The 12,913-nt window shown below is 23.4% G+C and overlaps 3 protein-coding genes, 1 long non-coding RNA gene and 1 other non-coding gene across 8 annotated transcripts; 3 read left to right on the forward strand and 2 right to left on the reverse strand.

Moving 5' to 3' along the window:
• Nucleotides 1-27: 27 nt before the first annotated feature.
• LOC122718301 lies at nt 28-1,555 on the reverse strand. Its single transcript, XR_006347355.1, has 4 exons — nt 1,541-1,555; nt 727-888; nt 314-403; nt 28-148 (listed from the first exon to the last, which is right to left on the reverse strand). It is a non-coding gene; the product is annotated as an uncharacterized LOC122718301 (long non-coding RNA).
• Nucleotides 1,556-1,609: 54 nt separating this feature from the next.
• On the forward strand, nt 1,610-3,527 carry LOC122718300 (17-beta-hydroxysteroid dehydrogenase 13-like). Of its 2 annotated transcripts, XM_043943203.1 has the most exons (8): nt 1,647-1,670; nt 1,981-2,006; nt 2,117-2,293; nt 2,362-2,538; nt 2,635-2,784; nt 2,847-3,103; nt 3,166-3,291; nt 3,390-3,527. In XM_043943203.1, the coding sequence occupies exons 2-8, from the start codon at nt 2,004-2,006 to the stop codon at nt 3,454-3,456; spliced, it is 957 nt and encodes a 318-aa protein (XP_043799138.1). In that variant the 5' UTR covers nt 1,647-1,670; nt 1,981-2,003; the 3' UTR covers nt 3,457-3,527. The 2 variants fall into 2 exon arrangements, with proteins under 2 accessions (XP_043799140.1, XP_043799138.1); XM_043943205.1 differs by lacking the exon at nt 1,981-2,006 and having other exon boundaries at nt 1,610-1,670.
• Nucleotides 3,528-3,784: 257 nt separating this feature from the next.
• On the reverse strand, nt 3,785-9,687 carry LOC122718299 (symplekin). 3 transcript variants are annotated; one of them, XR_006347354.1, is made up of 17 exons: nt 9,367-9,687; nt 8,966-9,162; nt 8,636-8,869; nt 8,259-8,545; nt 7,868-8,103; nt 7,612-7,797; nt 7,084-7,526; nt 6,727-6,999; nt 6,472-6,655; nt 6,147-6,388; nt 5,904-6,082; nt 5,665-5,825; nt 5,444-5,579; nt 4,997-5,361; nt 4,815-4,892; nt 4,555-4,712; nt 3,785-3,911 (listed from the first exon to the last, which is right to left on the reverse strand). XR_006347354.1 is itself a non-coding variant. In XM_043943202.1 (16 exons), the coding sequence occupies exons 1-16, from the start codon at nt 9,418-9,420 to the stop codon at nt 4,626-4,628; spliced, it is 3,336 nt and encodes a 1,111-aa protein (XP_043799137.1). In that variant the 5' UTR covers nt 9,421-9,687; the 3' UTR covers nt 4,329-4,625. The 3 variants fall into 3 exon arrangements, 2 of the variants coding, with proteins under 2 accessions (XP_043799137.1, XP_043799136.1); XM_043943202.1 differs by lacking the exon at nt 3,785-3,911 and having other exon boundaries at nt 4,329-4,712; nt 7,874-8,103; XM_043943201.1 differs by lacking the exon at nt 3,785-3,911 and having other exon boundaries at nt 4,329-4,712.
• A 359-nt stretch (nt 9,688-10,046) lies between these two features.
• LOC122718035 (ketohexokinase-like) lies at nt 10,047-11,846 on the forward strand. Its single transcript, XM_043942690.1, has 4 exons — nt 10,047-10,211; nt 10,371-10,467; nt 10,683-11,273; nt 11,342-11,846. The coding sequence occupies exons 1-4, from the start codon at nt 10,055-10,057 to the stop codon at nt 11,760-11,762; spliced, it is 1,266 nt and encodes a 421-aa protein (XP_043798625.1). The 5' UTR covers nt 10,047-10,054; the 3' UTR covers nt 11,763-11,846.
• A 251-nt stretch (nt 11,847-12,097) lies between these two features.
• On the forward strand, nt 12,098-12,171 carry Trnai-aau. The gene has a single exon. It is a non-coding gene; the product is annotated as a tRNA-Ile (tRNA).
• The last annotated feature ends 742 nt before the right edge of the window (nt 12,172-12,913 follow it).

Raw genomic sequence — 12,913 nt, forward strand, 5'->3', positions numbered from 1 at the left:
ATTAGGAGAATTAAAAAAAATTTGAAATTATACTACATTTCATTATATATATTACAATATAATTTTTACATAATAACTTCACTAAAATAATGAATATTATTTAATATAAGCCAATATGCTTTTATTTATCTGGAATGGATCCCAAATCCTATAAAAAATAAAATAATTATATTAAAAATCTTTTTTAATATTTTTATGTTTACATTTTTATTTTTATGTTTACATTAATTAAATTTAAAATTATTAATTATAATAATATATTATTATAATTAAGAAAGATTATGAATTATTACATAATTATATTTCTATTTACCTTAAAATTCCAGTACTTATTATCACCTAATTCATAGTCTCTAGTATATCCTATTAATTCTAAATGAGTATTATAGAATCTTTTTTGCTTCTGTAATAAAATATAGAAAAATTAGCGAAGAAAAAAAGTGGTAGAAAAATTTATATAAATTTTAATAAATAAATTTAAACAAATAATACATATATAATAATATATTTATAACATCATTTATTGTATAAAAATTTATATAAAAACAAAATTTAATTTTAAAAAAAGAAAATAATAGTATTGTTCAAATAGTAATCTTCTTTATTTTATATATTATCTTTATCATATTTTTTATATTATCTTCATTTATAATTTTAATTAATATTTCAATATATTTAAATAATATTTACATGTTATATTGAGGTTATGTTAGAAAAATTACTTACATGTCCATCAATAAAATTATTTATATATGGTGCTATATACGCTGGTAATGTCGAACATACTGCTATTATAATTATTGGTGCTAAAGTTATATACCACATTTTAATAAATTTCTTGATCTAAATAATAATGTAATAAACTATCCTCAATAATTACGTCACTTTCTGCCAAATCGATATAATGCATATAACACGTAGTATATACAGAATACAATCTTTAATTATATTTATTATATGAATTTGAATAAAAAGTTTCATATATTATTTATTTTCGATTTAGATATTAAAAAACTAAAACTTTCAAAAATAATAAAACATAGTTATAAAGAATAAAAGTACATAAAAATAAAATAAATAAAAGAATAAAATTCTTAATTCAATTAAAAAAAATTTATTGAAATAAATATATCTCATTTAAAAATCATATATCAAAATAAATATTCGATACATTTTTTTTATAACGTTAAATTATCATGTATTTAATTGTATACTTTAAAATATTTAAAATATATACACTTATGCTGTATTTACATGAATATTTACATATGTATCCACAAATACAATTTAATCATAGAAAATACAAAAAAAAATATAAATTGAATATAATTTATATAATGAATTTAATGTCAAATTAAAAATTATATTTATAAATTAAAATAAATTATTTATGTCAATGAAATTGTATCATATAGTTACTGAATTTATAAGATAAGCAAAAAAGTTCAAATAATTCTTTGAAACGAACGAAAGGTTAAATATATAAAATCTTTTAGTACTTCTAATACTTTTTTTTGTTTAATATTTTAATTAAAATTACCTTTTTTAATTTCAATTTTATTTTTAGTGAATAATATGCTATGAAATTTAAAATTGTTTTATTTAAATCTATTTAAAAGATTTAGAAGCAACGGCGGTTAAAAGTTTTAAAAAGTATTGTCGAATACGTGGTATGTAATAATAAGATTTAATAATTTTTGTTAAATACAATCAAAAAATTTATATTAATACTTTCCAATATTATAATAATCATAAATTATTTTAAATAAATTTTTAATAATACTTTACTATATAAATCTTATTTACTATGTAAAATCCTGATATGTTATCATAAATATCGTAACGTAATTTGATATAAAAATAAATGATATAAAAAATAATTTGATATAAAATACTTATATTTATTTATAATATTCAGATTTAATAAATTTTTTCATCTTACTTTTATTTTATTCAAATTATTTTCTTATTACGATTTAGTTTTGATTATTTTATTTAATAAAATGGTAAATATTCTGTTTATTACAATAATAAAATAATTTTTAACAATTAAATATTTTTTTAATATATTAAATTAATTAAATAATTTAGAAACAAATATAATTTTATATTGCAGAAGAATTTGAAAAGAAAATTTAAACCACCAAAGATGCTGCTCAGATTATATTCTCTGGTTATTTTAATAGTAGATCTTGTGACACTTTTATTTGGAATATTTTTTGCTATTTTAATTGCATTATATAGAATATTTAGACCTCCTCCTTTAAAAAGTCTTCGTGGAGAAGTTGCAATGGTAATATAATTATATAATTTCAATTATAAAAGAATTTATTAAATCTAAAAATTATTTTTTGATTTTAGGTTGTTGGTGCAGGACGAGGTATAGGTAGAGAATTAGCAATTCATTTATGTCAACTTGGAGTTAATGTTGCTTGTGTAGATATTAATATTGAAAATTGTAATAATACTGTACAGTTAGCATCTAAATCGTTAGGAATTGCTAAAGTATATATTTGTAATATAACACATAAAGATGAAGTAAGTATATCATTATAAATGTAACAATAAGTAAATATATAATATATTATATAATAAATATATTAAATTGATTTGATTGTAAATAAAACATAATAGGTAGCTCATACAGTGAATATTATTCAATCAGAATTAGGTGAAGTTACAATGCTTTTCCATTGCTGCAGTATACCAAGCCCTAGAGCATTAGTTCAAGATCCACCAGAAATAAGACATACAATTGATTTGACTATCCTGAGTCATTTCTGGGTAAATATTACTTGAATAATAAATAATTTATTAATGAATTTTTATATAAAATCTTTTTTTAGTTATTAGATACAGTTTTACCATGTATGGAGCGTGTTGGTAAAGGTCATATAGTGGTTATGTCATCTGTGGCTGGTCTTTCTGGTGCTGCCACAGGAGGGAAAAGAGTTTCTTTATCCACTGCACAGTTTGCAGTTCAAGGATTAGCTGAGTCATTACATACGGAGTTAAGACATTCAAACAGTAATATTATAATTTCTTTAGTCCATGTTTATCCATTTATTGTAGGTGCTGAAGTAGCAAAAGATATTCGTTTTAGGTAAGTAATCAAATAACGGTATTTTATTTTTATCGGAAATTTATTTTTTATAATTTTTAAAGAATACCAAGTTATTTTGGCACAATGCCTGCCGCGGAAGCAGCTAAACAAATTTTAGATGGAGTTCGTCGAAATTATGCGGAATTTAGTGTACCTGGATATTTGCTTTACTTAGGACATATTTTTAGGTAAATTTATTATTAATGTTACTAAATATATAATATTTTTTTTCTTATTCTTAATATTTAATTTAATTTTCTTATTAATTAATATTTTATGTATTTAGAATACTTCCAAAGAAGGCCTCGTTTATGTTACGCGATTTACTAGATACCGGCGTTGACTTTGGATGAAAATCAAGTTTCCTAATTATGAGAGAATGTATTTTTATTATAAAATTATAATATACATTGCAAAATAATGCATGAAAAAACTGTTGCTAAGTTTTTACAATAATATACAAGAGAATTTTAAAATGTATTGAAAAATGAATACTTTATTTAGTTTTGTATATACTTTGATCTTTGAAATGTCTTTCAATAAAGATCAACAAAATTTGTAACTTGTTTTATAATTTTTGTATAAAATTTCATTTTTATATATTTTAACGTTTGTAAAAATAAAATAATATAATATATTATTTTATAAATAATACTAATTTATAAATAAATAATCATACGTGTTGCGCATAAAATATTATGGCGCAATTGAAATATTAAAAGTTTCTTACGCTCTTATGTTTTAAAATGAGTTTTTATACTTACATTTTGCGACATGAAATGAAACATTCGCACGTGATGTAAGTATTCTGTGAAATGAATGAAAAATATTATACACGTGCTATTTACATGTAAAAATAATCTATATACACAGTATCAATATTATAACGATTTGATAGCAAAATATTTGATGCACAAGCACACACGTGAGCGAGTGCACGTATATAAATAGAAAAAACTATATAAATATGTTCAAATTTTTAATATTATAAATATTTATATATCTAAATTGTAACTATATATTTGTATTAGATTTTGAACTCGTTTATCATAATTTATGAAAATAATCGTATTGATAAATGTATTGATAAATGAATTTAAATTTTCAATTATTAATAATAATATAGTCATTTGACTTTTTTTATGAAAATGAAAATATCGAAAAAAATTATTTAATTTTTGTTTTGTAAAATTGGAAATTATCATTTATCAGAAAATAAATGAAAATATACTATATAATGAAGATAACATGTATATACATTTATATGCAGACAAAGTTCTATTTACAAAATAGAACGAAATAAGGATTTGTCATAGCTATAAAATTAATCGAATTTTCAGCAAATTCTGAATAAGAAATATTTACATTTCATATTTGATTTGGTAAATACGTGGATCTAACGTTTCAGATTACTGAATATAATGCGAATAAAAAAATAATTAATAATTTACAAGGTAAATTCGTTAAAGTTGGGACAATCTGTTGATGATGATTCAAATCCCAACACTGGAATGAGTTTATGCTAATCTAAACCAGGAGGAGCTGGTTCTGAAACATCAGTTTCTATTGTATCTGGTTTTTGTTCAATCGGATAATCACCGGGTGGTGCCTGCAAGAAAGTCAAGGAAAAACTATTTGGATCAGTTCATATATTTATTATTTTTATGATAGTATAAAAATCAATTCTTTATATACAGGTATTTTTACTCACAATATCAAATTCATCATGCATGTCACAAGGTGATTTACCCTGAATAACATCCATTATCGACTGCGGAATGTGCGCTTTCTGAAATATTACATTTTTATATTGAATTCTTTTGATTTTTAGTGGAATAAAATCAACAATATATATTATTTTTATATAAATAAAATATGTTATTGAAAAATTACCTGATTTTCAGCAAAGGCTTCGACATGTGCTAGTAAAGGTGATCGTAAATTGCTTGCCATTTTTAACGCTTCGGCTAACTGTGTTGGAGGAAGCTGTAAAATAACTGCAAAACTTTGTGGCTGCGTGCGTTCACAACATTTTACGAAACCTTCCCAAACTTTTGGCTGTTTCCAAACTTGCTTGAGAATTAACCGCTGAAGTATATTCATAACAAATCCACTTAATCTAGGATATAATGCTAAACTTTGTATCACTGTACGCATGAGTAATGTTGGAAGCGGTGTCATCTCCATAAGATGTTGCATTACAACAGCTACAGTTTCTTGCGTATATATTTGTTTTTCCGCAAAACATAAAGACGTAGCTGTAAATTGATATTACAATTTTGAATAAAAAATAGAAATAAGATTATGTGGGATCAAATAAACAAATTTGATATATTATACCTTTTATAATTGTTTTTAATTCTGCTTTACTTGGATCTATATTATGCAACGCTATTAACAATTCAGCAGGTGTGATAGGAGATGTATGAGGTACACCACTTTCGTTATTATGAGTACCTAACAATCTATTGAATACCTATAAAAAAAAATAAAATATTAATAATATAACATGATTTTAAATTTAGATTATATTATTTTAATAATATTATATTATTATTTACTTCTTTAACAACAATAGGATTTAATTTTATGAGTTTCGGAAGAGCGGCTATTACTTCTTTTTTTGTTAAACCATTTAAGACTGGTATTAAGAATCGAACGTCTGAAACTCTAGTCTGATAAAGTTCTCGTACCCTTGATACTAATTCCACGCTTGGTGCAGCTAAAAATGAAAGAATATTATATTGATATTATATATAAAAATAATAAAAGCAAATATAAAATTATAAATTTATAATACATTTTTCTGTAAGAATATGAATAATTCTTGTAACTAGTGTTTCAGCGCCTTTAGGACAATTTTCAACTAATGCCAACAATTGTGGACTACCCATTCCTAAAGATCTTACAGGTCCTTCTACTAATCGAAGAACAATACGTTTGACATCTGCACTCATTGATGTATAAACTCTTGCCAATCTAGAAAAATAATATTGGTAGATATTAGTATAATTATTATATGCTTTTGAAAAAAATAACTTACTCATGAATTAAGTCTTGATGTTCACTCAACAGAGCAAGATATAATCCAAGGCAAGCTCTTGTAGTTGATTCAGTCCATTGGGATTCTACTTGTGGCCTACCTCTATCTTGTCCGAAAACGATTTCAGGAGGTATATGAAGTCGTAAGAAACCTAAATAAAGAACTGCATACTCTTCTATGAGTTTACTTAATTCAGGACGACTATACAGTTGACAAACTAATTGTATAGCAGCTTCCCTTATCTATTTATAAACATAAAATTAAAATATTTAAAATAAACTTATATAACATATTTGAATTATGTAATCAAATAATTATAAATTACCGTATTATTTTCGTGACCAGTATGACATAATAATACATTTAGAAAAACTAATTGTTTTGTTGGTCTACGAATAACCATCTCTTTCAATAATTGCAATGGTACCAATCCTCTTGTTTCATCAGAAGATACCATTTTTAAAGCTTCAACAGCATCTTCGGTAATTAAAGGTGCTTCCAAGTATAGCCTTTCCAAAATATATATATATACATATATTTAAAATGACATATATAATTCTTCATAGAATTTATTTATTACCTATATAATAATGTATCACGATCTTTGCCTTGAACTAAATCTATTGCAGATACTAAAGTACATAATAAAAAGTTATAAGCCTGATGTGGAGCTTCTTGAGGTTTTGTACATAATGTAGTTCGCCTTTGAAAACCTTGAAGCAATGCATATTCTTCATATAACCAACCTAAAGCTAAATCTAAACGGTTTCTCATATCATCAGTAATATAATGTAATACTGCCTCTTTAATGTATGGATTAAATGTTGCAGCTAGAGTAGTTAAAATTTTTGATCTAAAGAAAAATAAAAAAAAAGAAAATATTTTATATTAATTAATAATATTTTTAAAGAAATCAATAATTTATAAAATGATCTACCTTATGGCTGCCACACCACCAAACACAGCTGTTTTCTCAGAAAGTAAAATTCGATTCACAGCCATCAATAACATTTTTTCTTTTACTTCTTTTGACAATGGTTTTGTAACTTCAGACAATTTTAAAGCTTTTAAACGAGTTCTTGTTTTTGCTAATGATTTTTCATGTGCTTCTAGAGATGCCCTTGCTTCTTTCTCTTTTTCTCTATCTTTTTCACGTTTTCGTTCTCGTTTAGCTTCCGCTACGCTAATAGTTGGATTTTTTACTAAGTCTTCCATCACGGCATCTTCATCTTTAGCATCCTTTTTTTTCTTCGTTTTAGCTTGCTTTATTTGCGTTGCTAATAATTTAGCAATTGTCTGCCGCTGAATATTTATATCGGTCGTTGAAGTAGGCTGATATTCTCTTTGAAAGATAGCTGTCATTGTGTCTGGAACCCATGCCTGTTAAAAAAATGTATTTAATAAAAAAAAAAAATAAATAGTTATCAATAAAAAAATTAGTCATTTTATATAAAAATTTATCTACCATACTATCCATTACTAAATCTGTAGCAATTTCTACACTTAATCTTTCAGCAATAAAACTTTCTGAAAGTTCAATTAATTCTGATAATTTTGAAGTAGGAATTAAACTGGGTACAATTTCCGTTTCATCTGATACTAAAGAAGTTTCAATTTTTACACGTTTTGCTGCAGAAGATGCAGCTGCTTCCTAAAAATCATAAATTATTAATAATTAATAATTATCATAAGTTTATATAGTAAAAATTTATTTTTTGCACTTTTACTTGTTGACGTTTCTTTATACGCCGAATATCTTCTGGTTTTGGATAAGCTTTTAGAATTTCTTGTTCTTTTGCTCCTAACTGTGTTAATTGTTTAGCTATTATAGATACAAATTCTATGCTAGCTGGATGTTTCATCAATCCTAATAGAGTTAATTTTAATTGCTTTTGTACACTAGTTACTTGAGAATCGGATAATGTAGGTGGTAAATCGTGTTGTAATCTTTGTAATGCTAAAATATATATGATAAATTTTAATTTAATCAAATTATAATTTTAGTTGTAATAATAATTGTGGGAAAGTTGAAATTTAATTATTAATTTAATGATTAAATTGTACTATTCTTTCCCTTCTTTCTTTTTCTCTTTTGAAAGTAGTATTGTATACCTTGTATTACACCTGGCATGAATTGAGGTCTTGTTTTAGCAATCAATGCTAAAGATCCCATACATGTCATCAAATTAACACTACTAACATGTGGAGATCCATGAAATTTTATTAATAAATCCATTACATCATTAGCCTCTTCTTCTAATTTTCGTCTACGTGCTATTTTTAATGTTAATGGAATATCTTCTAAAGAAAAATCATCAGGTTTTTTAGGAATATCTGGATCAGGATATGTTTGTATTAAAACAACACCTTCAAGAAATTTCACAGCTTGTGTTCTAATACTGAATATGAAAAAGAAGAAATTATTATAAATTATTATAAATTAATTTTTAATCAAAATATATAAAATAAAATTTTAAGAATTTCTTTACCCATCATTATCACTGTCAATCATATTTATTATTTGAATTTTAAGAGCACTAAGTTGATTCCATGCTACTTCCATTTCTGCTGTAACTGTAGTAGCACTAGATATCCATTTCAAAGCAGCTCTTAATATTCTACCACTAGCTCTAAGAGCTCTTTTAGCAACAGCTGATGATTCATCAGAAACTAATCTTAAAAGTATTTGAACAACACGTGGAATTACTTCAGGTTGTTTTACTCTATAAATAAAGTATGATTATTTTATTCACAAATAATAATATTATAATATACATATGTATATATATTGTGTTATAAATTTCAAGAATGATTATTACCCAGCTTCTTCAATAAAACCTGTAATTGTTTTTCTAACTTCAGCATATCTATCTAAAGAAAACTGTAATGCTTCATCTAAATATAATGGAAGTAATTGTGGCTCCTTGTTAATTAAAATTTCTTGAACTTTACATAAATTTGTAACTTTTATATCTTCTCCTGGATTTAAAGAAGCTTCATTTAACCATTCAACTATCTGGAAGATGTAATTCAGATTACAATATTTATCTTTTTTTCTTGATAAAAATAATTAAAATTAAATAATTATGAATTTTTAATAAAATTTTTAATAAATTTCAGTTTTAGATACATACGCATTCGTATGTATAAACTTTTTTTTATTATTTGAGAAATTTATATTATTTTAAGAAAAAATAATTTGTGAGGTTAATGCACTGACCAAATCGCCTGGTCCTTTTTCTGGTTCTGATCTTCTATGTATTCGAGGATCCATCGTATATAATAATAATTAATAATAATAATTAATCTAAAGATAAAAGCGTAGGCAACAAATATTTGATAGTGAAATAACGGAGAATAATTAGACGAAGCTTCGATATGGTAGTTTATATGAATTCCTTACATAGATTTAGCCTACTTAAAAAACAGATATTTCTAATAATTTAGCAAAGACTCTATATTTTTTCATAAAATAATCTTTTTAGATATTATATTTAAAATTTTAGTGAATAAACAATAAAAGCTATCTTAACATACAATGAAATCGTTAGCGTTGCCATCTTGGCATTTTTCGTTGATCATTAAGCGCTATAATCGTTCCATGTTGATACACGAAGCGGGAATTTTAAGATATTTTCAATTACTTTTATTGTAAATATATTAATTAATATTGTATTTCATTTATATAGTTTTTAAATAAAATAATTAATTTTTATGTATATTTTTTAATATATTTTATAATAAGATTAATAAAATAAAAATCTATGTTGTAATAAAATTAATATTTCGTTCTTCATAATCTTCATTATATCTTTATATATACATGTATATATATATAAATTTATATTATAGATATATTAAATAAACGATATGGATATAATTTAAAAATATTTAATTTGCTCTATAATATGCTAAGTTTCAATATCATTTTAAATATAAAAATAACTTTAAAAATTATCAGAATATTTGCCGAGAGTCAAAGGTTAAGTAAACTTAATCGATACATATGTATTACACCTAATTCTACAGATAATAAAGGAAAAATTCGATTAAATGAAAAATATGGTTAGTTATCAAATCATAAAATTCATTTCAATATATGTTAATCAGTTAAATTTATATCATCTCTCAAGTAAGAGATATGTAATATAAGTTGTATATTTACACCGTTGACTGACATGATTTCAAGTTTCTACGAGAAAATTGTTGGTACATCTTTTACAGTGGAATCAAATCAGCAAAAAATTCTTTGCGTTGGAGTAAGCTGTTTAGATATTGTACAAACGTGCAAACAATATCCTGTAGAAGATTCTGATCAAAGGTAAAAGATATTTTTATATATGCGATTGCGCAGTATTATCCATTTACTAATCTGCTGATATTAATAATGATATAAATAATATGTTGCTGACTAAAATATAATAATTGTAATTAATATTTTTAATAATTTTATTATAATAAATAAAATTTAATTAATATTTTTGATATGTTCAGAATAAAATTTATTATTTTTTTATTTTATGTTTTATTTTGCAGATCTATAGAATGTAGATGGCAAAGAGGAGGTAATGCATCTAACTCTTGCACAGTTCTTTCTCAATTAGGAAGCTCATGTGAATTTTTTGGTACTTTAAGTGCTGAAGAACATTTAAATTTTTTGCAAAATGATATGCAAAAATATAATATTGACTTTTCTCACTGTCCTATGATAAAAAAAATAGGATGTCCTATATCTACTATTATTCTAAGTCTAAGCTCTGGTTCTCGTACGATTGTACATCATAATCCAAATTTACCAGAGTTAACATTAAAAAATTTTGAACAATTACATTTAGAAGATTATAGTTGGATTCATTTTGAGGGTAGAAATTTGAACGAAGTTTTATCTATGATGCAATGTGTGGAAAATTATAATAATATGCTGAATTATAGTCAAGATAACAAAGAGATAGATATAAATCAAGCACCAATTACTATCAGTGTAGAATTAGAAACTCCAAAACAAGAATTATTAGATTTATTACCTTATGTTGATCTAGTATTTATAGCTAAAGATTTTGCTCAAAGTAGAGGATATGAAAATATGAGTGAAACACTGAAAAATATTGGCGAAGAAGCTAAATCAGGGTATAAAAAAGTTACTTAAAAATTATATATAAAAAATAAGCATATCATCATAAAATTTTTTTTTTTAGAGCAACTCTTATATGTGCTTGGGGTGATAGAGGTGCTATGGCAAGAACTCCTGACAATATTATAGTACAATCACCTGCATTTCCACCACAAAAAGTTGTGGACACTTTAGGAGCTGGAGATACTTTCAATGCTGCAGTATTACATTTTTTAAATAAGGCAAAATTGGAATTTATCAGAAAACAAAATCTACAATCAAATGAAGCAACTAGTGTCTTACATACAGATATAAAAATGGAACGTAATATTAAAATGAATTATAATATTGAAAGTTTAGAATGTAGTCATACAGAATTTATTACACAAAATGTTTTGCAAGGAGCTGTGACTTTTGGTTGTCAAGTAGCTGGTACCAAAGTTGGCTTAAAGGGATATGATAAATTAGATGAAATTTTTAAAAATGCTTTATGTCAAATTAAATAAAATGTGATATAATATTATTATATTATAATATAATGAATTTTATATAAAATAATATTATGTACATATTTCAATGCTATATTAAAAGGCGCAAAAATAAATAAATTTTTTATCTATTTTCAAAATCAAATTTTTAAATTTAATTTAAACTTTAATATTTTTTAAATTTGTACTTTTATTATAATATATATAAATATACATATAATATAATTATTAAAAAATATATATAATAAAATATTATATAATATAAATATATATATAATATTTATCTAGATTTATAATCTATATTTAAATTTTCATACTATCATACATATATCTAACAGAATATAATTCAACAAGGCCCATTAGCTCAGTAGGTTAGAGCGTCGTGCTAATAACGCGAAGGTCGTGGGTTCGATCCCCCCATGGGCCATTTTTTTTGTACAAGTATCAAAAACATTTTTTTCAAAATCGATTGATAAACTTTAAGTATTTAAATATTTTAAATTCTTATTTTTGTTTTTTTATATGATAGAAAAGTCGAATTTTTTTTTATATTTTTAATAATATAAAATAAGTTTTATGCTATATCCACATATTAAAATTTGAAATATATTGAAATATTAAAGAGTTAAATTAAAAATAGAATGTAAGATTAAAATCTTAGAAGAATAATGAAAAATAATATTTAAAAATTTGACATTATGAAATGTGAATATAAAAAAAACTCTAATCTAAATTATTATGAAATGAAATAATAATTACTATTTGTAAATAATACAGTGCCACAAAAATAAATAGGTTCTTATTTTTCTATAATAACGATAAAATATACTGGCAAATAAACTGAGATCTACTCGTCGATACTCATTGCTCAGCGGACAATGTCGAATATTATAAGCGGATATCGATAACAATATTATAACATATTTAATTTATTATCAAAAAATTTTCTATTGTTAATAACTCATTATTTATTAAAAGTAATTTTATTAATTTTAAAAATAATTTATTATTTTTACTTTATTAAAATTTTATTAAAATTTTTAATTTTAATTAAATTACTTTTATATATACCAGAAAATACTACACTAATAATGATGAATTAATTTGATTTATAGATTTCTATCTTGTTGAATAAACTTTTTAAATATATAACTTTATATTATATATAA

This window comes from Apis laboriosa, unplaced genomic scaffold, assembly GCF_014066325.1.
Source record: "Apis laboriosa isolate Shangri-la unplaced genomic scaffold, ASM1406632v1 scaffold5_cov152, whole genome shotgun sequence".
NCBI classification, from domain to species: Eukaryota; Metazoa; Arthropoda; class Insecta; order Hymenoptera; family Apidae; genus Apis; species Apis laboriosa.